At 42.2% G+C, this 26838-nt stretch overlaps 1 protein-coding gene across 1 annotated transcript; it reads left to right on the top strand.

The window, feature by feature from the left end:
* The first annotated feature begins 1542 nt into the window (after window positions 1-1542).
* Window positions 1543-25978, top strand: LOC142999545 (ATP-binding cassette sub-family C member 5). Its single transcript, XM_076149148.1, has 29 exons — window positions 1543-1738; window positions 3207-3393; window positions 3908-4063; window positions 8035-8182; window positions 8976-9209; window positions 9545-9718; window positions 10345-10492; window positions 11555-11703; window positions 11968-12075; window positions 13119-13469; window positions 13581-13652; window positions 13782-13906; window positions 13994-14066; window positions 14230-14433; window positions 14742-14867; window positions 15168-15273; window positions 15401-15585; window positions 15990-16136; window positions 17024-17153; window positions 17430-17583; window positions 20015-20143; window positions 20348-20537; window positions 21611-21700; window positions 22138-22330; window positions 22428-22587; window positions 23176-23254; window positions 23371-23484; window positions 24225-24389; window positions 24863-25978. The coding sequence occupies exons 1-29, from the start codon at window positions 1648-1650 to the stop codon at window positions 24953-24955; spliced, it is 4281 nt and encodes a 1426-aa protein (XP_076005263.1). The 5' UTR covers window positions 1543-1647; the 3' UTR covers window positions 24956-25978.
* Window positions 25979-26838: the final 860 nt, after the last annotated feature.

Genomic DNA, 26838 nt, shown 5'->3' on the forward strand with positions numbered 1-26838 from the left:
CACGGCAGCTTCTCTGCGGAGAGCTGCGCTGATAATCTCCCTCTAATCAGGGACCGCTGATCGTTCAATGGACTGTACACAGTGTATGAGAGGGAGGGAGGAAGGAGAGAGAGAGAGAGAGGAAGAGAGAGAGAGAGAGAGAGAGAGAGAGAGAGAGAGAGAGAGAGAGAGAGAGAGTATATGCATGTAATTCTACTACTGTAATAACCCTGGAGTTGTACTTGGCTCCATGCTGAGTCTGTTTTTCCGGTTTATATTTCATAATATAAAAATTCATAATTTCACTGTTTTTGTTTCTTTTTCCACACTGAATCCTACAAATCTGACCTCAGTCCTGAAGTTCACTTCTCATTTCATTTCATTTCTCATCAAAAATTATATTATTGTATTATCATATTTTGATGATCCTGATGGATGTTGCTCAATAGGTGTAAAAGTACAAAATGTGCTTGTATGCAAATTGTGCAACAGTCATCACACCAATGCGAGGTCACGTTTAGCATATAAATCCAACCAAAACACATTTTCCGCTCTTGTCCATGAAACGTTTGAACGCTTCAGTAACTGCATAAAAGCACATTTAGTCTATATATTTGTGACTTACAACATAAAAAGCTGAACTGAGATAAAAGGCAAATGAAGTGACGTTGAGTAATTATGATGCTCGAACTTGATTATGATGAATATTCAGTTGATGAACTACTTCTTGCAGAGAAACTAAACGCTGCAGGGCCTTTGCACCACCAGCGGCTTTCCCAGAACTCCATGTAATATTGTCCAAACACATGCAGAGTATCCAGGGCAGAGAGCAGAGTGTCTGCCCTGGGGTGGGAAGAAGGATCACTTACCTAAGGGCAGAATGCCAGAAATAGTGCCATAGATAGAGACTGACAACCAAGATTGTTTATACTTTGCAAGATGATTCCCTCAGGCTTCAAACAAGTCATTATACTTGGAAATATCATCACATAACAGGCAGCACAACTCTGGGATGTTTTGATTTGTATGTTAATTAGTTTCTTTTTCTTTATTTGTTTGCATCACATAACTCCTCCCAATGAAAACATTTGTGAAAGGTATGATGTAATGGTGTCAATCAGACAGGATAGATGGATAACAAACACAAACAGATAGATGATAGAAGAAAGTCTGTAAATAAACCTCTAAAAACATTTTAATTAGGATTCGAATTTACAAAGTTGTTGATTTTCAGTTTGATCTTCTGCAGTAAAACAGGAAAATGTATAAAAAATATTTCGAATTTTCAAAGAAATATATACTTTTCATTTGATTGTCTTGCCATTGTGTCATTTTTTAGGCCTCAAAAATGGCAAATTGTGAAAAAAAATTCAATACGAAGCAAAGCAAACAAAATACGTCATCTATTTCTTGTTTTATCCCGTAATCCCCTGCATTTGTGGTTGACGAAATCAGCGCAGAGTGAGACCTCTCGCGTGTTCTCTGTCTCTGCCCTCTCTCGGTCCGGCTCGTGCGCTTCCTGGTTATTGCGCTGTTACCGCGGTGACTCTGCGTCATTGGCCGGTGACGCAATCGGTACCGCTGCCTGCCGGATGCGAGAAGGCGAGGAGGAGCCGAAGTAAACAAACGCGTCAAAGTGTCAACTTTTGAGATGAACAAAGTGGTTCAATGACTCAAAACTCGGAGAACCGACGCCATGTTCATCATTTATCTGCCACAGAGCTGCGAGGTGAACTGCTGCGAGTAAGACCACGGGAAAGTAAGTGACCAAAAACTTTCACCTTCAGTCATGAAGTTTTCTGCATTAGGTCCTCACAACGACAGTATTTAACGGGTTTAACTAATACTACTAACTGAATAATTGATTCAGTTTGAGAATTTTTTAATACAGCGATTATTAATTTGATCTGAAGATGAACTTGTATTAATTGTTTATTTTGCCTGGCATGACGCTCTGTGATAGAGGCGCTCTGATTCGTTCACGCTCTTAATCAACGTTTTCGTTCTATAGGAAAGTGACTATTATTTTTTATTAATTTATCTCAGAGTAATTTATTGGTTAATACTTTTTAGAAGAGTGTGTAACTTTGGAAACTCAAACACCTCAGGAGAGATCTATTTATAATTGGCAGGCATAGTGTTTAAAACTCATAAAACAACCTTGAAATGAAGGACAGAAATGATTACTTAATGTAAATGTTATATGCTCGGTGCTTCATTACCATTTAAAATTGGAAAACATCCTTTTCTTTGACATTTACAATAGCTTTCTGTACACACATTCTCCAAATGTAGACTCTTGTTTTCATATCTGAAGTTCAGTCCTCGCAGTTCACAGAGAGTAAGTCAACTTTTCCTTGTTGTGAGCTGTATAGTGACCATCTGTATTTGCTTATCTGCTCCACCTGATAACAACTCAAAGTTATTTTTTCATAATAAAAAAAGGCATGGAAGGAAGTATTTACTAGCTCTTTGTGTGTCCATCTTAGTCCCGTCTCTAACGGTGACAGTATGTTTTGGTGCAGTGAATATATCAGCAGGGCGTCTTGTATGAAATTGTATCTGTATTGAATCTCATCACTGACCACGTTGTATGGCCACGTTGTATGGCCGCTCAATCCGCAGTACACACGTGAGTCGGGCTGACTCTGTCTCCATGGAAGGGATCAGTGACGGTGTTGGGACGTCCTGGCGGCTCAGATGTCTGCTCCTGAGCTCCTGTTGTCTTTGAATAGATAAGCACTTTAGTTTCGTGCCAGAGTGTGGGTTCTTGACCTCTGAGCAAGGTGATTTCTTAAGTCTGGCTGTGTCTCTCAAGGGTGATTCAGCACAACAGTAAGCTTTTGTAATGGACCCATGGTTAGGGAAGGAGCAGATTAAAGGGTTCCTCCACCTTATATGTCCCTGAAGAGATTGTGGTGTTTCAGATAGAAATGAAACTAATGGTTATTGTATAGAATTTTTGACTAAGTTTTATAAAGATTTGTATTGTTGTCAGTGCATTAAGGATGATGAATTCCTCTGTGTATCGAGGATAATGCTGATTCACTGCCATCAAGGCAAGACAAGGAAGGAGTTTCTTTAGTTCTGTAATGTGTTGCACTTCCTTTTATGAACTTGTTCTTCGTCTTTCTCTTCTCCTGCGGTGGGCAAACCAGCTTAGTTCACAATCGGCAACCGAACTGCAGTGCGTCACTGATGTATTTGTCCTGTCCTGTCTTCCGAAGGGGCAGACATGTTCCCTGATGCCCTGGAAGCAGATGGTCGGGTGGAGGGCCTGCCTCTGTCCTCCCCACAACCGCTATGCGAGCCAGAGGAAGAGGAAGTCGAGACGGAGTCCGTGAAAGGCCTGAAAAGGAGAGGACGCTACCGGCACAGCCTGCAGCTACTAAAGCCCTTCAGGATAACACACAAGTAAATATTGAAATAGCACCACCTGTTACTCTATTTTAATTGCATGAGGCGACTCTTGTGTCAGATAATGGAGACGCACAGGGAGACAGACAGTGGGACGGACACTGGCAAACAAATTATATATCCTTTTTAAAACATACATAGACACAAATGTGGCTGCTCTTGCTGCACGTCCACTGTGCTGACAGTTTGGGAGTAGCATGAGGCCGTGATAAGGGAGTGTGAACTTATCCCCAAGCAACAGAGAGCGCTGTGTTTGAACATATACCAACTGATAACTCGCCCCCTGAACCTTTTTTTCTCTTTCTCGCTGCTCCCTCAGATTTCTATGAAGAGCGTGCAAATTACTGTTCAAACATTGCGGCCATGAGTCGTCTTTCATAGCAAAGCCGCCCGCTTCTTTCTCAGCCGCTTAAACGGCCCCTGCTGGCTCGACATAACACCTCCGTGTGTGCGTGTGAGCCCTGCGTTTCCAGACATCTCACCCGTTTCCATGTTCTCTTCTCTGTTCCAGGCACCAGCACCCAGTAGATAATACTGGACTCTTCTCTTTCATGACGCTGCACTGGCTCTCCCCACTGGCATTTAAGGCCTACAAGTCGTCTAGCCTGTCTCTAGACGATGTGTGGGGGCTGTCGTGTCACGAAGCCTCTGAAAGCAACTGCCAAAGGTGAGGTCACTGCGGCACCAATAGTCTACCTGGTAAAGGTGACGTAGTGTATATTTGGAAATGGCATGTCGGGTTGGGACATCACCTCATCAGGAATAGTTCAAAAGTGAGATACACACCAGGGATGCAACTGGAATGAAATTGGCCAATACTGGGTTTGTGTCCCCGAAGACATTTGCTATGTAATGTTGCCACTCATTCTAATCGCATTCTATCTTATATATTCTATTATTATTCATATTAGTACAACTGGAGAGCATGTGTGTGTGTGCACGTGTGTATGTCTGTGTCGAGTTGCAACAAAGCACCATTCGTCCAATCGCCACCAAACCTGCCAAAAACACTGTTCAAGGATCTGGCATTGTCATTTAATTTACATGACATTTGCAGTTTCAATTCTTTATTTGCATAACCAGATTACAGAAGTGGGAGACGTGAAGTAGTCTCCTGTCTGCGCCCGAACAACCCTCAACCAATGTGCTGAGTAGCAATAGGCCTGAGTTCATTTGACACCTGTACGTAATGGAAGGTGTCAAGGTGAGAGAGTCAGTTGTTGTTTCAGATCATGAGTAGTTTCTGTTTTGTCAGGTATCCGTTTATCAAGTTGCTACCAGTCAACTATGCTCCACTTTTTATTTACCCTGTGGGATTGTTTTCCTCCCATGAACAAATACTTAGGAACCTAGTTTGAGTTCCCTGCCCTACATTATATCTGAGATAGTGATATGATGATAACGCAGGACAAACATATACATCACCAGCTCAACATGTGGCAGGTGAAGGCTGAAAAGGTTTATATTCTGCTCTGTCGTGGGAATGTGCAGTGTGGCGGATGGCTGTTTGTGCGTAGAAAGGCAGAGACAGCAGCTTCTCGCATGTTTGCACTGTCTCTCAACACATTTTAGCACCTGTGTGTGGTCTGCCTGTGCAGTGTGACTCCACTGATGGACATCCAGTCTATATTTACCAATACAGAGACCCTGCAGGGCTGAGAGGCTTCTAAGTATACTAGGGATTAGAGATTACTGTGGCAGTCAGTGCTGGGCTTGAGTGGTTATGTCATTAACAACTGCTTCACACAGGACTCATGCTGTCGCTCACTGACAGGTACCAGGTTAGCTGAGACCTTGTGATTGCTCCTTTCTTTATATTTCCTCAATAAAAAGGCAACCAACGCTTTTACTTTGACTTGTGTGCTGCTACTCATGGTCATGTGACTCACCAGTAGACTGCGGGGTGACTTGGCTTGTGCAAGTCCAAGTGTCTGGTGACTGCGCGTGTTGTAAATAACACGCTCCCTTTGATGGCTCTGGCACGGGGCGACACACTGGAGGGTTTGTGCTGTTGCTCCGTGGCTTTTTTTGTGTGTGTGTGTGTGTGTGTGTGTGTGTGTGTGTGTGTGTGTGTGTGTGTGTGTGTGTGTGTGTGTGGTAAAGATCACATAGACCAGAATAGGCACAAAACTATTATATTGGCCCGGCTGGGTGATGGTACGTGTAGTGTGGCCAAGTCTTGACTTTGTGTTTACATAGCAAGAACAGTTATGCAATTCCAATGCAAGGCGAGATGATGGCCAGAGGATAAAGCTCCCTGGGAGAGTTGACACTTGTTGGTGCTCAGTGAGGTGCAAACCTTTAAATGTAATGTCCCAGCCAAGACAATTTTGAAACATCATCCTCATTTGCCATCTGGCTTAATGAGAGGACAGCTCTTATGAGTGTTTCAGCCATGTTTGAAAACCAATTATTCTTCCTTTGGATTGCCCCACTGTTGCTTTGGTGCTCTCATTTCCACTCATGCGTGTGAGCAGGAACACACACACACACACACTCGCACGCACGCGCGCTCAGGGCCTAGGGCCTGATTCGGAGTTGATTCAGCGTGTTTAAGTTGGATTTAATAGCAACTTTGTGCTGTACATAAATTATATGAGGATTTAAAGCACCACTTAAATGAGTTTCCCCCAAACAGCCAAATTCGGCAGCTGTAGTGACTGATGTAACTCTGATTTGTGCTGGAAAACATTTTTACTTCCTGTAGATCATATGTGGTTGAAGCAAAACACACAACAACAAAAACAACAAGGCAATTGGCACTCCAGTTAAATGCTCTTCTTCTCTTATAATTTCAGTAAATGTGCTTAATATTCAGTGACTGGTGGTGATTTTAGTGTTTAATGATCATTGAGCATAATTTTCCCGAATTCTAGCCATTATCTCAACCGGCCACCGGAGAATTATCTGTGTTTGATCAGGGGAAAATACAGGAAACAAGAAAATAAGAGAAAAGAGGAATATTACATTCATGGTATTACTGCATTACTCTGGTAGGGACATGAAATGATCCATAACTACAGAACATTTTCAGAGGAAGACAAACACTCAGGTCTCCCAGTCTGACTCATTTCCTCCGTCTATCCACTGAGATTCTAAAACAGGACTATAATCAACCTGATCAAAATTAATATTCATCACAATACAGGCTAACATGTTTTATTTCCAGTTTGTTTTATTCTCATATGTCTTATATTCTTATTATTCTTATGTGATCACTGCAATGGTCAGTGTGTATCAGTGATCAGTGGCACTGTTTGGCACAGATTATAGGAGCAGTTGTTTGTTTTAAAGGGTCTGGACACAAGCAAACACTGTATTCATAGAAAGCTGAACAGCAGACGACCTTGGCGACCTCAGAGGCGTGGCCAGAACACACACACACACACACGCACACACACACAGAGCTCACCACCAATTATGAATTCCCATCAAATCCTCTGACTTTGGCCCACTAACGATAGAGGCAACAATGTGTGTAGGTTTATAGCAGCATTCTTTTATTGGCTGTAAAAGTCAGGGCGTATCTGGTTCATGATTGCTCCAGCTGTTGTTCATCCGCAGGCATGAGTGTGTTTGTGTGGTTTCAGTGTGAGTTTTGTTCATGTGGGTGCGGGGGTACCCATTGTGTTACACTCTCCACCTTTGTACCTGTGCCTTTGTTCTAAGCGTACTTGTAAAAAGACACAAGCTGAAACACAAATTCATCATCGCACAATAACGCAGCATCTTTCTGATTGCTTTACAGTATTAAACTGTGTTTTCTCCACAACTTTTACTTGCATAAAGGGAGAGAAAGACCTCTTCATAATGGTGATATGAGCAAATCTAATTTATGTGTCTGTATTTTCAGTATATTGTTCTCTGTTTCCTGCTTGGCCCATTGATGGGCTTTAGCAACAAATGTATTACTCACGCTGAAGTCTCATTTCCAGTGAATCAAGCTGCGCTCTCTGCAGCTTTTGGGCTGCAGTTAATTGCAATTTCTTAGATTCAGCACCATTTGACTTCAAGAAGTAATTATCAGGCTACGTGTGAGTCTAGCTGGTTTAATGTTCTGTCTATCTCTGATACGTTTTTAATAAAGCCATTAAGACCTAAATTACTTTCTGCAGCTGCTGGGTTCCTGCTTTATAGAGTCATTAGCAATGATGCATTTGGCCAACAAGATATTTTACCCTCTTCAAGGGGTAATATATAGTGATAAAAGTACATTAGCTGATCATATTTGGTAGTTGCAACCTTAGTCTAATTGTGTGATGCATAATTAATGTAAACATGATTCTTTATTGGCAGCGGCTTTGAATTGTTTTTGTATTACGGTTATTATCAGCCTGGATGCCTTCATTTTTCCTTTGTGATTTTCAGCTGTCATGATTGTTTATGTCCTCCACCGCTCAAGTTATCTTCACTTCCTTTAGGACTTACTTTGGACATATTGATCAATTGGCTAGGTTTTACTTGGCTAAACTAGATGTATTTGCAGCATTGTTATTACTTTCATTGTGCATTTTTTCATGTAAAGTTAATATATAGTTTCTTATATATAGTGTCTTATCATTCGTTCATAAAACAAAATAATGTTTTCCAGCTCGTGAGTCCAGTCTTCATTATGTTTTTCCTGGTTTCTGATTTCAGGCTGGAATCGATGTGGCATGAAGAGCTGAAAAGTCGCGGGCGAGAGGCAGCATCCCTGACAAGAGTCTTCTGGAGGTTCTGCCAAACCCGCATGCTGGTGGCCATCTTCTCTCTCCTCCTTACAATGGTGGCCGGCTTTGTGGGGCCGGTGAGTACCTTCCAAATCCTCCTCTCCCTTTTTATTCTGCTGATTCGGCTTATGTGCCTTTCAGCACGTTGGCTGGCTTGGGAGTCCGAAGTCTGGGTGTATTTTCTGATAATCGCTTTATCCCATTTCACGCTGGCCTGGAAATTGAAATGAAAACATACCGGGAGATTACAGAGCCTTAGATAGTGAACCCCATATTAATGCTATAGATTAGATAGTTTGTACCCTGTCATGCTTTGGTCTAGAAACCTGCTGTTTTTGCATTTTCCACTCTTTTAACTTTAAATTTTAAGAAACTGCAGTTGTGGACATAGCAAAAACCTGAAGGGTCATTCTGCTCAAGAGTTGCACGTGTGTAACATAACCAAGTGTGTCTCATTGCCCTTTGCATGCTAATCTGTTTATTTTGATGTGTACATACACACTGTGTGCTGGCCACTAATAGCATTAACTGGATTTAGTTCTTACACAATGACGCATTCGTCTCGCATTCCTCTGTGATTCATTTAGTGTACTTGCTGACTGAATAGTGCTGCCTGTGTTGCTCTGTCGTTACAGTTACAATATTATCATACAGATGTCGTGTAAACATAACTTAGAAAGAAAAGTTGTGATGACATATCACTCCCTTTCAATTATTACAATTATTGATTATTTGCTTGTATCCCTCTGTGGTCAATTTGTACTCTTTTTCTTTCTTCTCCATATTCTGCAATTCCCGGCTGCTCTTCCTCCTCTCATCTTTGTCTCGTTATCTCTCCGTCGCCCTTCCTCTGTTCCTGCTCTTCCCCAGGCGATCCTAGTCCGAGGTCTGCTTGAATATTCCCAGAGCAAAAACCGCTGGCTGCCATACGGCCTCTCTCTGGTCGCAGGGATGTTCCTCATGGAGCTGATGCGCTCCTGGTCTCTGGCCCTCATGTGGGCCGTCAACTACCGCACGGCGGCCCGGCTCCGTGGGGCAGCTCTTACTTTTGCCTTCCACAAAATCCTCCGCCTGCGCAGCACTAAAGACATAAGTCCCGGCGAGGTAGGTGGTATCAGCCTGGGCGGGGACTCATCTCCAAATTAACTAAAATCACTCCTTGCCGCAGGGCACCACACACACATGATTGAGACGGGTTTAATTTCTACTCTCACACCATTTCTACTGAGATCCCCACAAATCCTACCGCCTGAGGGAAGGGTGGTTGTCTCAGATTAGTTACTGAGCAGCTTAAGAAGAATCATTGTCTAACAAGTAAACGTGGGAATAATAACAACTGTATGTACTTAAGCACTGATCTCTTGTTATGTGTTGTTGAGTTTGTGCTTTGAAGTTTCGGTTGGATTTTGATGTAAACTGTTCACTATTTTTCCACTTAGTTGATCAACATCTGTACCAGTGACGGGCAGCGACTGTATGAAGCCGTGACGGTCGGGTGTCTGTTGGCTGGAGGTCCGCTGGTGGGGCTGCTGGGTTTGACCTACACTACATACTTCCTGGGTCCTACTGCTCTGGTGGGATCTGCCATTTTCATCATCTTCTACCCTATGATGGTACGACTGCAGCTAGTCAGGGAGAACATCTTTAATAATAAGACCAGAGAACTGTAGGGTAAATGTATTACACACAGTTACACAGGTAGCTGTCTATGTTAACACACCAATGGAAAGTATTTTTATGACAGAATTTTCAGAAATCTCTACTAAAGTGACATTTACACACATTTAAGCTGTGACAAGCAATTTCGTTTCAGCAGAAGTGTAAACGTAATAATCAAACACATTTGGTTCCTTTGGTTCCATGGTTGACTTTCTGATATTTTTGAGTTAGAACTTTGGAAATTAGTAACTGGTGAATTTGGTTGGTGGAAGACATTATCATTCATCTCCGTCATTCATCTTTAACTCGGGGTGTTGGAGAGCACAGCCAGCACTTTAAGCAGCATCATAATTCTTGTGCTTTCACTCTCCTGTCAGGCTGATTGCTGTTCTTTTCAAATTATGCTCAGGCTAAGCTGGAGTCTGACAGTCAAGACCTTGGCATTGATGTGAAAGGCATTTATCACTGATGGTCCCCCGGACAGGCCTGCAGTACTGCTAATGTGATTGCGTCTGCTTTCATTTCCTCTCCTGACACTTATTTTTCTTGTCATCATTTCCTCTCCTTCCTGTCTGCACAGATGCTTGCATCACGGCTGACCGCGTATTTTCGCAAGAAGTGTGTGACTGTGACCGACCAGCGCGTGAGGCTGATGAACGAGATTCTGGGCTGTATAAAGTTCATCAAGATGTATTGTTTGGAAGATGCCTTTGCTCAGAATATCCACAGTGAGTGTGCCATGACAGTATATGACTCATGTCTTACTACACTCTTCATTTCCTGTTGTATATGGTTTGTGGCCAGTTTACGGGAATGCCAACTCGTGATTCGTTTTTATTGGCTTTCAGAAAAAGGGTGACTTCATTTGAACACCGGTCAGTGACGCAGTAGATAAATAGTAGGTTTATCACCTGAAATTAGACTTATCCACTCAACTGAACTGGCAAGGTACCCCTGACCCGAAATCCATTTTCATTAGCTTCTTCATCAAGGCCAGTTTGAATCCCTTGACTTCAAGGTTAATTTGCAAGGTGTTCCGGGCCTTACGATAGCTTTAATGACTCGGCTGCTCTAGTTAGCCATGAATTAGCGATGGCTTTTCCTCATGAGGTTATAGCTGTATGTTTTGGATAAGGATCATTTTCCCCTTTAATCACGATCCAAATTAGCCAGGTGGGGCTCGTTTTACACCGCTCTTTTATAATTACCTATTATAATGATAATTAATTGGCATTTATCTTAACGGCCAGTGAGTGTTAAGAGATACCGTGTTAATCCCCTTAATTACTATGTTAAATGCACAATCACAGTGTTTTTGCAGGGAGTGTAGGACTTTTGCTTTGTAATACTTGCAGCAAAACACATAGCACATAGAGGAAATCCTTTGGGGAATGAGATGTATTAGGACCAGTGAGCGCTCATATTTCACTTGCAGCCCTGGTCGAGCTGAATTAAAGATGCTCGAGTTTCTGCTCCAGTGTTTTGCAGCCAGTGAAGTGGGTGAACAAAGCAGCCAGCACATGCATTTGGGAGACACAAATTGGGAATGAGAAGGACAAGATCACAGTTATCGAGGTTGAAAGCTGTTTTCGTGCCATGTATGGATGCAGGGCCCTCTCCCATCCATCTATTGCTACCCACTCTGTGTGTTTGTTCGTGGCTCTTTTGATGTCGTTGATTGAATGTCCTCTTCAGGTCACTAAGCTGTCCCTCTATTCAGCGATTTCTCTTTTTCTTCCTTCATTCCTCTCTTTTTCTATCTGTCTCACCCTCTCGCCCCTTCTTAACAGAGGTTCGAGCAGAGGAGAGGGCGATACTGGAGAAGGCCGGTGTCGTCCAGAGCCTCACAGTGGGCGTGGCTCCCATCGTCATGGTGATAGCCAGCGTGTGCACATTCACCGTACATATGGCCTTGGGTTATGACCTCACAGCAGCTCAGGTATTTTTACATGAGATATGATCGGTTTTGTGATTATGAATGAATAATGTGACCTAAAATCTGTCTCATGATTAATGTTACCACAATAGCAACATTTATAGAGTAGATGTCCTTCCTGGCGTTGGCTTGCTTACTTACAGACAGACTAACCAGTTTCAACACTTGACAAGGCTGATGATCTCATGTGCTGTACCTTTGACAATTCTATAGAGGGAGACATTCTATTCTAACAATAACTCTTCCTTTCTGCATATCCGTCCTTAGGCTTTCACCGTGGTTGCAGTTTTCAACTCCATGACCTTTGCCCTGAAAGTCACGCCACTGGCTGTAAGGTCTCTGACGGAGGCTGCTGTGGCAGTCAAGAGATTTCAGGTATGAGATACAGAAAGAAAGAAAGTGTTGCTTGGCTTTTATCCAAGTTGTTTTCAGGATTTTTGCAGTGGTTTAGTGCTCAAGAGTTTAAGGAGAGTTTCTTAAAAAAATATAATGTCAGCTGTTTTGACAGAGAGCCTTGGATCATTTGATAGGATTGCTCTCAACGATCGTACCAAACCTAGGAAGCGACTCGAGTGCCAGTAATTCCTGTTTCCATGTACTCCCATTGATGAATTGCAATTTTGCCGAGAGCAATGTAGAGCCTTGAGGCGGAGATGAAGGCACAGTGGCCATCATCACCCCTGGCCATCAGTTGGGTGGTTGCTCGGGTTTGGATGTTCTTTTTCTTTGACATTTTGCTCCGCTACTACTAACCCAATATTGCAAAACTCGTTGGAATATCTGAAGTAAAGAAAAGTGCCGATAAATAACATTTTAGGTAGGATTCTGCTGCAGACTCAACAACACACGTCTTCCTCCTCAGGTTGCTCAGTAGTGCCCCCATATGCACCTTTTCTAATGCGATCGAATTCATGAACCTAATAATGAATCCAGTCTTTGTTTTTTTTTACCATTCTGAACAATCTCCACAAAAGTATACAGTCATAGCAGGGCTGCTGTGTGTCTTTTTGACATACTGTTTCAGGCACATGGTAAAAGTCACATATTAGTGGGAAATAGTTTTCAGAATCAACGTGAGCAAGCCTTTCCTCCAAGCATGTAACAAAAAGCTCTTGCAGTTCTGTGTTTTTATAGTGATGTAGTGAATAATATTCACCAGCTATAGCTTTCATAAGGCCGTACTGCTGCACTGCAATGAGTTCACACTGCTGTGACTTGGCCGTGAGCACGCGCGGTGTGCCCGTCACAGTGGTGGCAATATCTCACAATATTGCAGAATGTCAAGTGTGTCTTTTGGAACATTTAGCGTGATCCATAACCAATACAGAAATCATTGCCGCTCATGCCCTTCTCTTATCCAATCGCAATGGTGGTTGGAAAATAAATGGAGTATAAGAAACCATGTCATGTCTCCACAGAGGCTCTTCATGATGGATGACAGAGAGGTTGTTTTGGTCAAAACGGAGGATCCTGGCAATGCAGTGGAATTTCGTGACGCCACTCTTGTATGGGAAAAGAGTCGCTCCAAAGAAGCAAAACCTAACCCCCCTCCCAAGAAGAGAGGGGGAATGAAGCGTGTGCTGCGCAGGGAGAAGCTCACCCTCTATATTGCCACAGATGATGGCAAAGGAGGCAAGGAAGCTCCCAACGCGCAAAGTCTCCTCACGAACATGGAGCAGGAGAGTCCGCAAAGCACCATCTCCTCCACTCAAAGCATGCGGCCCCCGCTGCACAAGACGCTGCACCGCATTGACCTGCGTATTAAAAGGGTAACCAGCACAAACAATTGAGGATATTTTGAGGTGTCACACATTTAAAGAGTAAAACTACCGTAAACTGTAAACTGTATAACCACAATGTTACTGTGCTTCCCTTTCTAGGGGACACTGGTAGGAATCTGTGGAGGTGTTGGGAGTGGAAAGAGCTCTCTTCTGTCTGCTCTACTGGGCCAGGTGAGATTCTTCTGCCTATTAAACTAGATTTATATATATTTTATCCTCGTCTGACACCACACACATAAACTCAGCAAGGACAAATGTTTCCAGGTTCCCTGCTTTCAGTGTTCTGTGTTTGTGTTGCAGATGACCCTTTTAGAAGGCCATGTAGCTGCCTGTGGTGGGTTCGCTTATGTATCCCAGCAAGCATGGATCCTCAATAACTCTCTGAAGGAAAACATCCTGTTTGGAAAAGAGTACGATCAAAACAAGTAAGGTCCAAAATAATGCAGTGCACAAGAGCCTCAGTGTTTGATGTTTTTAGCGACACTACATTGAGGATTTTGTTTCTTCATCAGGTACAATGCAGTCCTTGAAGCTTGCTGTCTTATCCCAGACATAGAAGATCTTCCATATGGAGACATGACTGAGGTATCCATATAAAGATGCTTTCATTTTTTTTCTTTGTGTCTTTTCTCCTTGTACACAAAACCTGTCCTGATGTCTGAAAAGATTTATTCAAATCACAGTTTGCAATTCAGTGCAACCGCCAGATAGGAGTTTCATTTGAACATGCTTTACTTTCTCCTTCTAGATTGGGGAGAGAGGTACCAACCTGAGTGGAGGACAGAGACAGAGAATAAGCCTGGCACGTGCCCTCTATAGTGAGCAGCGCATACTGTTGCTTGATGACCCTCTCAGTGCTGTTGATGCTTGTGTGGGCTCCCACATCTTCCATAGAGCCATCAAGGGTGCTGCCAAAGGCAAAACTGTGCTCTTTGTAACCCACCAGCTGCAGGTAAGCGGCCCCCTGTGAATATCTGCATCAGTTCACATCTGATATTGAGATACTTCCAAAATGTTTTACACATTTTTAATGTGTAAACATACAGTGATAGACATTGTAATTTGGTGGAGCTCCAGCATAGTAAATTACTGCTCACCTCTATGTACCCGTCAATCTCTTTTGCTTGCTAATGATCGGAAAGGAGTAGATCTAAAGCAACCTTGATTAAATGAGAGCCATTAAAATTTATTGTGCCAAATGTCTGTGCAGCGCCTGCAGCAATAAGTCACTGCTTTCAAGCCTTTTTTTTTATTTTTCAGTATCTGTCAGAGTGTGACGATGTAATTCTGATGAAGGACGGGCAAATTGCCGAGCACGGCACCCATGCTCAGCTAATGGGTAAAGAGCGTGTCTATGCCACCCTATTCAACAGCATGCAACAGGAGGTAAGGCCAGGGGCACCAGGCCAACTCTTTTGAATCGGGCAGCTTTGCCCCCTACACAAAAACATTGGACAATACAATCTGAATAATTCATACGCCCACAAAGGCAGGGTCAATGCCTTGAAAATGTTAATGAATACAGAACCTTTCATTATTTATGAATGCATCAATTTGCTGGTGAGTTGCTAAATACCCTGTCGTCGATATCTCTGTTTAAATGACTTACAGCTTGTCGTTAACGGCTGCCGTGATTTGTTGTCGAGACAGAAAACAGACTTTCTCCCCTCTCCATTCGTCTTTAAGAATGTGGTGAAAGAGAATTTGAAAAACAAACAGCAGAGGGTCGGAACAGAAAAAGCTGAGATTGCTGTTGCCAGCGAGAGACCAAAGGTGGAGAAGAAGACAGGAGGTGAGCGACCCTGTCACCTCCCCTTCTCTGCATCAAGCGAGGTCGCTGCATACTTGTCCTTGTTTCAGAATGGTCAACACAGAACAAAATTGATTTTTTTCTTTCTCTCTTTCCACTCTTCATTCAGACCAACTGATGACCGCAGAAGAAAAGGGCTCTGGTTCAGTAGCCTGGTCGGTGTATGGCGCCTACATAAAAGCAGCTGGGGGTCCAGCAGCATTCATCATCAACATCCTCTTCTTCCTCTCCACCACAGGAAGCATAGCCTTCTGTAACTGGTGGCTGAGCTACTGGATCGGGCAGGGCAGCGGAGTGAGTGTTTCTAGTTTCCTGCTTCCCAAAAAATAAAAGGCTTCTCTTTATTCTGCAAACAGTTCCCACAAGAAAAATAACTGCTATGCTTCGGTGGATTGGCAGCCATCTGAGCATTAATCTGAATGTGCATGATTAAAAAAGTAACAGCACCCTGGTAAACTTAATTAAAAACAAGCACAAGCAGTGAAGAAACAGATGTGCAGCAAAGCAGGCACAGGCTGAGAGTGACAAATGTGCTCGGAACAGTAAACATCATTGACTTGACTGATTTTCATGTGGGTTTTGTTTGCTGAAATCAGATCTTTTTTTTTCCTGAAACGTTCAAGGCAAAAAAAATTCCTACACTGGAAACAATGTGTTTTTTCTCCATCATTGTAATTTGTTGCTCCATCTGCCCTCAGAACACACCATTAATCTTGGCGAATGAAACAATGGATAGCAACAGCATGAGGCTCAACCCTGACATTCAGTACTATTCAACTGTTTACGTCTTATCCATGGGAGCTGCTCTCGTCTTGAAGACAATGAGAGGGCTAGTGTTTGTGAAGGTAAGACGGCGCCCGCACCGTGTTCCTATTAGACCTCTACTCCCATTATTCTGTGACATTTGTCCGCTTAAACACTGATAAAGTACAAGTAGCTTTTGAAATTAATATGAAAAGTTAATGTATTATAGTTATATAGCTTTGCCGCACTGCTCCATAATTGTCCACATTGTCATTTATTTGTGCTCTCTTGGCTCCAGAGCTGTAATTGAAAATTTCTGAGGGCTAACTCCCATTTATCTGTCCAATTCGGCGCCTTACGGTTGGTGTGTGTGCGGTGTGTGAGGGGGAGGGGGAGAGAGAATTGACGACAGAGGAGGGTGTGTGTTGCCTCTGTGTGTGTGATTACGGCACGTGCTGTCACTGGCCCTCTGCGTGCACGTCCTCCTTTTCCAGCTAACCCTTCCTGACGGAGCTTTGCAGAGGTTACAGCTCTGCATTACTGTGTGCCACTTGAAATTGCTAATTTTTCAAAGATGGCTAATCCTTTCTTACCCCTAGCTGTGATGAGATCTTTGGGAGTGTTGAATATTCCATTAATAGAATTAATTTGTTCGCTGCTGCCACAAGTAATTTCTGTCCAATTGGTGAAATGTCTCTTGCGCATTCAGTCGTGACCTTTACGTCAGCCTCCCTGAAACTCATTATGAATGAAGATTTGACAGCTTGCCTTGCGCTACTCATACATGCACATGAGCAGCATATGGTGAAGCAGCGCTTACAATGCCGCTGACAACAAATGAGTGGCATCACTGTTTACACCTAGCTTGTTGTTTTTTTGTCTGGGAGCCAGCTTCCATGAACAGCAATTGTTCCCATATGTTTCTTAAACATTGTGTTTACATTGCATTAGGCTTGTTGTTCACACTGCCGTTTTATTCTGTTCACAGTGCACAGTGAAGGCTGCCTCAGCGCTCCACGACAAGCTGTTCCGCCGGCTCCTCCTCAGCCCCATGCGCTTTTTTGATACAACACCTCTGGGTCGCATCCTGACCCGCTTCTCCAGAGACATGGACGAGGGTGAGGGTTTTTGTCATGACTGCAGTTGGTGTAGTGGAGCGTAGTGCCAAGACACTACGCCAAGACACTGTGATGTGACCTTATGCTTAAGTACTTCATTGTGTCTGTGCTTGAGATGATTTGTGAGTTTTGTTCACATGTCTGACTTCATCATCTTTCTCAGTTTTATGAAAAAAGGCTGTAGGACGCTTTTTGCGAAAACAAAGACATTCTTCCTCACATGTGGAGATAAATCACAAAGTGTGTCTGAATCAGTTTATCTCTCCTTTCCCACAGTGGATGTGCGTCTGACCATGCAGGCTGAAATGCTGCTGCAGAACTTGACCCTAGTTCTGTTTTGCCTGGGAATGGTGGGCTTTGTTTTCCCCTGGTTCCTTATCTCCATCCTGCCCCTGGGAGCCTTCCTTTACGTTGTCAACCGCGTCTCCAGGTCAGATTCTCTCTCTTGTTACTATGGCACATAGGTTCACAAGTGAAACAGTTTCCAAACACTTTGTCCAAGTGTGAAACTGTTACTGGTCATTAAATTAATTATTCTCAGTTTTTCTTTTGTGGCACATGGTTGCTGGAATTTCCCCTGGATGATCTGATTACTTTATTCATCACTTAGGGTTTTACACCGATATAGTAAAGGTCAAGGGGAATAACAGCTCAATAGTGTCTTGGGAAATAAACACACACATTATTTCCTTGAGAAATGTCAAGAGATACAAGACTCTCAGCCTTATTGTTGTTCTGGTATATAATAAAGTTAGAAACAAAAACATTTATTAAAAAATTCCAAATGCCAACACCATGTGAATCTGTAACACAAAACAACATATCAAAACTAATGACCAGCTGAGTTCACATATAACCAACTAGTGAAAAAGAATCAAAACAATGTTTCTAGCAATACACGTCATAATCATTTCAGAATTCATTCAAAAATAATGTTTGATTATGTCTTTCTTTATGTGGATGGGATAGCTGCAATTTACAGTATATCATTACAAATACTCATACATCATATGTTATGATTTATTTAGGATAATTTTTTCAACAAGAAAGCTGATATATTTTGAAGAGAAACATCACAGCATTTGTATTACTGTCTGCCTGCTCAAATCCCTCTCTGCTGCGGATATGCATCACTTTATATCATATCCTTATATCAAATGATTCATGTATATAACAAAATGGAAAGAGTGATCACATATGAGAACAGTGGATTGGACTTCCACGAGCCTCACTCAAGGACGTTACACTTGGTGGCATAACCGAGTGGCATCGAATTGGAATCAGAGATGAACCACAACAAATGCAGGAAACGTCTACTGAACAGCATTTGTCCCAGCTGGCCAACCTCCAGATCACCATATAACTTCAAGGGATGCAAGCATCCTGGGATTGGAAAATGGACGTAGACTTGGGAAAAAAAGCTTGTGTCTCCCCCAGACATTGTGACTACAACACTATGGCCAGACATCGGTCCTGTGGTCCACAACAGCCAAACTGGCATATGTTGTGGAATTGACAGCACCATGGGAAGATGGAGTTAAAGACGGTTATGAGAGGAAAAACAGCAAGTGCTCTGAACTAAAAACTGAAGCTGCCTGGAATCACTGAAAGACCATGATTTTCTCCGTAGAAGTAGGACACAGGGGGATTCGTTGCAGCAATTGGTTTGGGATTAAAAGGAAAGATAACAACTGTGCTGCAAGAGGAACACGGGACGGTATGGAAGTGAGGGTGGTGATCACTGCTGAGCCCCCTTGAGATGTCGTGGGCTTTTTCAATAAAACATCAGAGAAGGAAGGTGCCTAGCTGATGACGTCACAGACATACCCACCCTCCCCATCAACACTCCAATCCCACTGTGAATACAGTATCAAGAGTGCTGACTTGCCCCAGGAGTTGAGACATCAAATCTTATTAGCTGTACTGACCACAGTATTTCACTTGAGGTTTTAATTCAATTTTAAATTATTCTTATGAATATTCAGAGGGACACTTGATTTGTGTAAAGCGGTCACCATTGGCTTCAAACACTAAAGGGATGACATGCTGCGTGTTACATATTCACAACATCCCTGGCTATGAATAACTCATATGTATGTTACACAGAAGTGGATCTCCCATTGAAATTACCCTCTTCTAGAACAGCCTTTATTGAATTCAGAAATGCATCTGCCCGGGGCATAAACATGTTTGTCTGTATAGCAGCCTTGAAGCAACCAAGTGTCGTGTCCTTTCATCCTCCCTTCTCGGCTTTTATGAGAAAACCAAATGATTCATGGGAGACTTGGTATTCGCATGGACTATCCATTCTATTTTTGTGTCTAAAAGTAGAAAGACACCTCACCTTTGTCAATAAACCCCTCTCTCACACTCACACTCGGACGAGGAGTTGGGTTTCTCTGCCGTGCCTGGTGTACCACCATCTGTACGCAGCGGTGCTCATAATATTGCACATACATCAGATAGCGGGAAAGGACCAGAGATCTGTCAAGGAAAATGGACACTGTGCTGTGGACAGAAGCTCTCTCCCACTGTGTGATATGTTGTCATCATTACCAGTCTGTGACACAACCACATCATTACAGTTAACACTTTTTCCATTCCTGCATTACTCAGTGGTGACTCACAATTCAGGTGTGACGTTTGTTCTCCTTTCAAGGTCTTCCTATAATATTAGTTCAATGAATGGGAAGGGATAACTCAAGAGCAAAAAAAGAGCATCTTCCTCTATTAAGTCTTGAGTATTGAGAGTCTGCATCTCCTAATATCAGTATGTTAAAATTACAACATTGTACAAAATATCTACAATAGGTCTTATTGAATTCAACCACAACATCTTCATCTTCTTTTTCCACGTCCAGGGTTCTGATTCGTGAGCTGAAGCGCCTGGAGAACATCAGTCAATCACCATTCACCTCGCATATCACCAGCAGTCTTCAGGGATTATCCACCATCCACGCTTATGGAAGAGGCAGCGACTTCCTCCTCAGGTAACCAATAAGCATGGCTATCAGAAATCTTCTACGTCTCTACTATTCTCAGGATTCCGAAAATGTTTGATTGTATACTTCTTATGGCTTATTTGTTTACTCCTATGTAAGCCAATATAACGATGTTTGCTCTCTAAAATGCCACCTAAGGGAACTGGCTTCATCTTGCCTTTGCTTGAGCTGAAGTGTTTATCTTCTTCCCAGGTATCGAGAATTACTGGACACCAACCAGGCCTCCAACTACCTCTTCAGCTGTGCAATGCGTTGGCTGGCTGTCCGCCTGGACCTCATCAGTATCGCTCTTGTCACTTCTGTTGCACTTTTCATTGTCTTCATGAACGACCAGATACTTATGCAGGCCTATGCAGGCCTGGCCATATCGTATGTAGTGCAGGTTTGTAGTTATACTTTCTATAAAACATGTGGGGCTGTGGTAGAGAGGATAGTTTTACAATCCTCCACAGGCTGTGAAATGTTGAAAAATCAACATTTGTTTGGTTGAAAATAACACTTAACTCAGTCTGAAGTGCCCAAATCTGCTCAGTTAATGACTTCAAAAATTGGATTATTGTGTCCACTGCCCAAAATGCCTCATGGCTGCATTGCATCATGGTAGATTGAGATTGGCTCTGGTTGGTTCAGAACAAGTATCAGCCTCACTACCCTTCTGATTTTCTATTTATCTGATTTTTATTAAATGTGGGATTCAGTTGACTCAGTTAATTGATACTAGAAGCGTTTGTATGGAATGTAAATATTCCACTAATAATCTCCATTGCAGTCCAAAGAATGTGATGTAATTTCACCCACATTTGAACAGTCCTCAGCAGGAGTAAGAGAAAAAAAGCAATGAAAACCAAAATCTCTCAGCAAAACATCGCATAATTACTAATAGCTGTGACTTTGGACTTAAACATTCTGTATTTCTCTATTTCTTCTTCTCGTTTTTGTTCATTTACCACCTGAACTGGGTAGAAACAAACACACACAAAACACACAAACCAAAACTCGACAGAAAAAGCCAGCAGTGATGAGACCTGTCATGTTTTGTCACCAGAAACAACATGTCACAAATTCAAACTTGTTAGTCTCCTCCCTGGTGCACCAGATTTCTGCCCAGGTTCAAGGACATGTCCAAAGCCTGTCTTAGACAAAGGTGATAAACCTCATATTAAAGCAGAGTCAGTTTGGATTTTATTGTAGTTTAAATGCTCTGTGCTTTAGTACCTTTCATGGCTGACTGAGTCCTGACAGTCACGGTTGAGAAATATGAATTGAAATCGATTGGTGAGATCGTGAAAGGAGCATTTCAGCAAATCTGTTTATTAGATGGTACATTTTGAAATGTTGCACCACTCTGCGGATTGGTTTTACTGTTCATGCTTAAATCAGCGGTGTTTGATTGTAATTGGATGTGAGGGTGTAAATCATTAACATGCCACCTCTCTGCTTTGCTCTCACCTCCAGCTTACAGGATTGTTTCAGTTCACGGTGAGGCTGCTAGCAGAGACTGAGGCTCGGTTTACATCAGTCGAGAGGATCAATCATTACATAAAGGTAAGAGAATTGCAGCTAATGACATTAGTGTGTACCGACTGTGCTGTGGGGGAGGTGGGTCATATGGTCGTCACACTACAATTTGCATAGTTAAACACACGGGGACGATGACTGGAATCACACGCACATTATCAGAGTCACTAGTTCAATTATGATAGAGCTGTTGATGTCGAGGAAGTCATGCCCAGATGTGGGTGTGTTTGTAAACAGATTGGAGCCAGTATGAGGCCTTTACACACTTCACGGCACATGCCGGGGCTTGTTTCTCACAACAGCCATCACACCACTAAGATACAAATATCACCTCAATGTTTTCTCATGTGTCAAGAAAAGCTCTAAAGAGAATCTATAAATTACACTATGAATCAAGCGGGGGGCTTATTCCCCCACGGAGGAATAGATATTAATAACGCAATACCGTCGATTCCTTATCGCAGAGCCTAGAGAGCGAAGCGCCTCGACAAAGTCCTGAAGGAACCACTCCTGCCCCCTCCTGGCCTGAGGAGGGAAAGATCACCTTCCAAGATGTGGAGATGCGTTATCGAGATGACTTGCCTCTGGTGCTCAAGAAGCTTTCGTTCACCATCTTGCCTGAAGAGGCCATTGGCATTGTGGGCCGTACAGGATCAGGTATGAGTGGCCTCTTCTTCACACCCAACCCATTCTTTCTTTACAGTTCACCTTCAACCTGTCCTTTTGAACTTCATCTTCTACCACACGTTTGCAGGAAAGTCCTCTCTGGCTGCAGCTCTGTTCAGACTCATGGAGCTGTCAGGAGGCTCCATTGTCATTGACGGAATCAATATTAGCCAGATTGGTTTGGATGACCTGCGTAGCAAGCTGGCCATCATTCCTCAAGAGCCTGTACTCTTCATTGGCACCGTCAGGTATTCCATTGATCATTACTTGTCTTAATAGGTATTGGGGACTACAACTGCACCACTTAACAGTTAATGTTAAAGAGGGCTCTGGAGAACTGCTCCAGTTGAAATGGGCTTAATAGTGCAACAGTGTGATCAAACTGGGCAGCCCTCAGGGGTAAAAACATTGACAACAGTGAAGCTAGTCATCAGCCCATTCCTGCTAACTGGAGTGTTTTCTCAGTCATTTAGTTTATTCAAAGCTACAATATGAAATGTTCTTGGCTTCAAATATGAATCGGAACTATTTGACATCATCAAACTGTGCGAGATCCTCAATTTAAATGCCCAACACTGGGAACTTTGTTTTCTGAAGTATTGTTTGTTGTGTGTGAGCCTAGTAGTGATGTAGGTTTGACTAGTTTGACTCTAGCAGCCACAGCACAGGGACTTTATATCAAAAATAACAAGGCAGAGCAAAGGGCTGACACATTTTGGGGCATCATGTTAGCCAATTTATGTGTCGGAATTCAGGCATCATAATAGTGTGTGTCGTCAAACAGCCTTTAATGCAATTTAGAAATATCAATATTATACCTCTATTTTCCTCTGTAGGACCAATTTAGACCCGTGGGATCAATACTCTGATTCTGAGATATGGGAAGCTCTGGAGAAGACGCATGTAAAAGAAATGGTGGGTGGCAAGTTGGTTCAGCATTTCCAGTTGTGTCACACTGTAATTTGCTGGAGTAGAATAAGCACTTGAAAGCTGTCTCAACTCATATCTCTCCCTTCTTTGACTTTCCTCAGGTCAGCCAGCTGCCTCATTCCCTCCACTCAGAGGTGTCGGAGAATGGAGAGAACTTCTCAGTGGGGGAGCGACAGCTTCTCTGTGTGGCCAGAGCACTGCTGCGGAACAGCAAGGTGCTGATTGCATAATACTGCAGCTTCCCTTTCATATGGGAAACATCTTATTGAATGGGTTGGAATAGGTGCTGGTGTCTGAGTTTGTCTGCAGTTTAATAGGGGGAAAGCAAAGTTTCTCCATATTATTGCCTTGTCAACATGTACCCCCTGTACAGAATAATACTGCCACCCAGTGATCTTCATTGTAACTGCATCTCATAAAGTATAAACCAAAGGGGCACATATTTGAGTACATACCTCTGCCAAGGCTCAAAGGTCCACCAGTTAGGACTGTCTATCAATGATGAAATTTAACAGGTTTTTGAAAAGACCGTGATCACCACCAAACTTGAGCTGACCGGTAACAAAACATAAATGTTTCTCCAATGGACAAAGTGTTTCATGAAAATCTGTCCAGAGCGTTTTGAGTAATCGTCCTTACTGAAGGACAAACCAACATGGGTGAGTGGCCTGGGTGGAGGTTACTATGGATAAGCAACATTAAGTGTATAGGCTTTGGAGTATTTTAGACATTTCTGTACAACTGATATGCATTGTAGGTTTAAGGCAGTATATTTTTCTGGTTATCTGTTCTCTCATGTTACTATTGTGTTATTTTTACTATTATTTTTGTGTTATTTTTACTATCTATATATATCTATCTATATAAATATATATATATATATATATATCTGTATCTTGAACACCTCAGTTGTCATGTGCATTCATTGATATCGTCTCTCTGTGCTGCTTTTTAGATTCTTGTATTGGATGAGGCAACAGCTGCCATTGACACTGAGACAGACCGCCTGATCCAGGAGACCATTCGCTCTGCGTTTGGCACCTGCACTACCCTCATTATTGCCCATCGTCTCAACACAGTGATGAGCTGCAACAGGGTCATGGTGCTGGACAATGGCCAGGTGCGTATTAATTAACCTTGACTGATACTTCAGAAACTGGCCACATAATGGAAGGTCTCTGCTGAGGTAAAATATGTCTGTTTTCATGAGTGAATTGGCCTCTGAGTCAGATGGCAGCGCACACTTAAGCCAGACCACTGAGACAATCGGCAAATGTGAAATGACCTCCAACAAGTAGTGTATATACACATTATATACTCAGTATACAATAAAACACTGCCGATTTCAGGGTGTGCTTTCTGTAGGAGGTATAGGTGAAAAGAGAGTTTCTAGATACTTAGATCAATACATCACCTTCGCTTTCTCACGTCAGTTGAATCTTGTGTTGGTGATGAGTGGGTTGCCTCCTACAGGATTTAAGTTTTTACAAAAAATACCCTATTCTTCCTACAAGAAGTCTTGGTAAAGCCACAGTGACCATGCTGACTTTGTATGCTGATGCTGATTATATGTATTATCCTTTTCATCCTCAGATTGTGGAGTTTGACAGTCCCGCTGATTTGCTGGCAGATGAAAACTCAACATTCAGAGCCATGATAGAAGCTTCAGAAAGACAATGCAGATAAAAACAAGTGGGAGATAAACTCATGATCGGAGCTGTGACACCACAAAAACATTAACCCGGATTTGACATAAACAAAACAATTCAAAAACTCCTGCTGTGGAATAAAATGTCCTATTAAGAAGTAAAGAGACTCAAACAATGGCTGCTTTTTGTAACATTTTCTGATTAATTCAAATCCAAAGCCTAGAGACCAAATTTCTGACAAATCTAGGATGGCTGAATTTGATTATGCAACAACGACTTAATAGACTTTCATTCTTTGCTGTGTCTAAAGGCCAAATATTTAACAGTAAATGAAACAAAGCAATGGCTCTGAAAATAGCACTTTATATTTCATGTGAACATGGTGCTTCTTCTTCCTCGTCTCCAGGATGTCAGCCCATGATTGAGAGCTAATGAGATAATCATGAGATGACATTGTTGACCAGGTTTACAACTGACATTTATGCATCTTATTATTATTCATAATAATAATGAGAAGAATATTACTTATTAGTCACTACACTTACAAAAATATCAGCATTCCACTGGTAGTTTTGTCTGAAATGGTGTTTTTCAGTATTATTGTTTTGGATGTTTTAATTCACCTGCTTCCTTTTTATATACTGCAGTAATATCAGCGTATTATAACAGATGCAGTATGTGCCTAGAACTGTCGACATTCTCAGGTCGTAACAAAGTATGCATATGATTTAGATGGCATGCGAGTACTGTGTTTTAGAATGAGCAAAGTAAAAGCAAAATAGGTGATACAGGTGAAACGGGAGTTGCGTATGTTCAGTCTGTTAAGCATGGTACGATTTCCTGACCTTTTCCTGAAGAAAAGGTGGAAATGATTAAATGTTTTATTTTACAAAGCAGAGGATTGTTAAGTCTTGCCTTATAATCAAACATGCTGAACAATCACAGAGTGCAATATGTTTCAATTGCATTGATAATTTCAAGATTGCCTTAAAATACTTGAGAAATTGTATATGTAAATGTTTGATTTTGTTGTGTGTTGTTCTTGAATAAATATTTTTTATATAAGCTGATGCTCAGTTGTCGTGAGATCTTATTGAGAGTGATTGAATAATATTTATCTAAGTGCAACAAGTAGGGAGGCCACAGAACAGAAGTTTTGCGCGCACGGGCGCCGGGAACGTCCGTTGCCGGCACGCTTGCCGGTGAAAATCACGGACAACACGTTTTTGCTTTTAGATTATTTCCGGCCACCGGAACCATTTACCAAGGATGACACAGGTCTACCGTGAAAAGATCAGATAGAATTCCACAGAATAGATGGGTAATCATCACAAGAGTCATTTTAACTTTTCACAGGGCGGATAACTGACTGACTTTTAGGTAAAACACTTATAATTAATTGATTAAACATTAAGTTACAAATGGTCACCCATCATCTGTTCCTTAGCTCCTTCCTTTTTTCCTTCATACATTTCTACCCTACTCTTTTAGATCCTTCCGTCGATGAGATTTTTCCTGACACGCCTTAAAAACTGTTCCAATGACAGAAGAAAGCTGTAGATGTAGGACTTTTATTTTGAAGTGATGCACATTTGTTCCGCTGGAAACATTAGGTTTTGCATCTGCCTACAGAATAATAACTGACAGTAAATAATTGTCAGGAAATCATGACGATACTACACTATACGTTTTAAAAGGTAATAATATGCTTATTAGCTACATGTATACACTACTTGTGTGCTCATGGTAATCAGCTGTCCATTGTCTAAATAATCTGCATTTTATATTGAATATGTACAATACATTTCCTAGCACCAGTGCCTTATTCTCAGTGTCTTTCTGAACATATTTGTAGTTTTTAATCATTTATTTTTTAAAGTGTTTTTGAGTTGGCTTCAGTTTACCCAGTGAAATCTATTA

This window comes from Genypterus blacodes, unplaced genomic scaffold (assembly GCF_046128005.1).
Source record: "Genypterus blacodes isolate CSIRO-AG114 ecotype Tasmania unplaced genomic scaffold, CSIRO-AGI_Gbla_v1 ptg000044l_1, whole genome shotgun sequence".
Classification (NCBI taxonomy): domain Eukaryota; kingdom Metazoa; phylum Chordata; class Actinopteri; order Ophidiiformes; family Ophidiidae; genus Genypterus; species Genypterus blacodes.

Coding starts and splice junctions, on each gene's coding strand:
- LOC142999545 (XM_076149148.1), top strand. CDS start 1,648: ATGACTCAAAACTCGGAGAACCGACGCCATGTTCATCATTTATCTGCC. Junction 11,704..11,967: donor ATGACCTCACAGCAGCTCAG/GTATTTTTACAT, acceptor ATCCGTCCTTAG/GCTTTCACCGTGGTTGCAGT. Junction 15,274..15,400: donor GGTGGAGAAGAAGACAGGAG/GTGAGCGACCCT, acceptor CTCTTCATTCAG/ACCAACTGATGACCGCAGAA.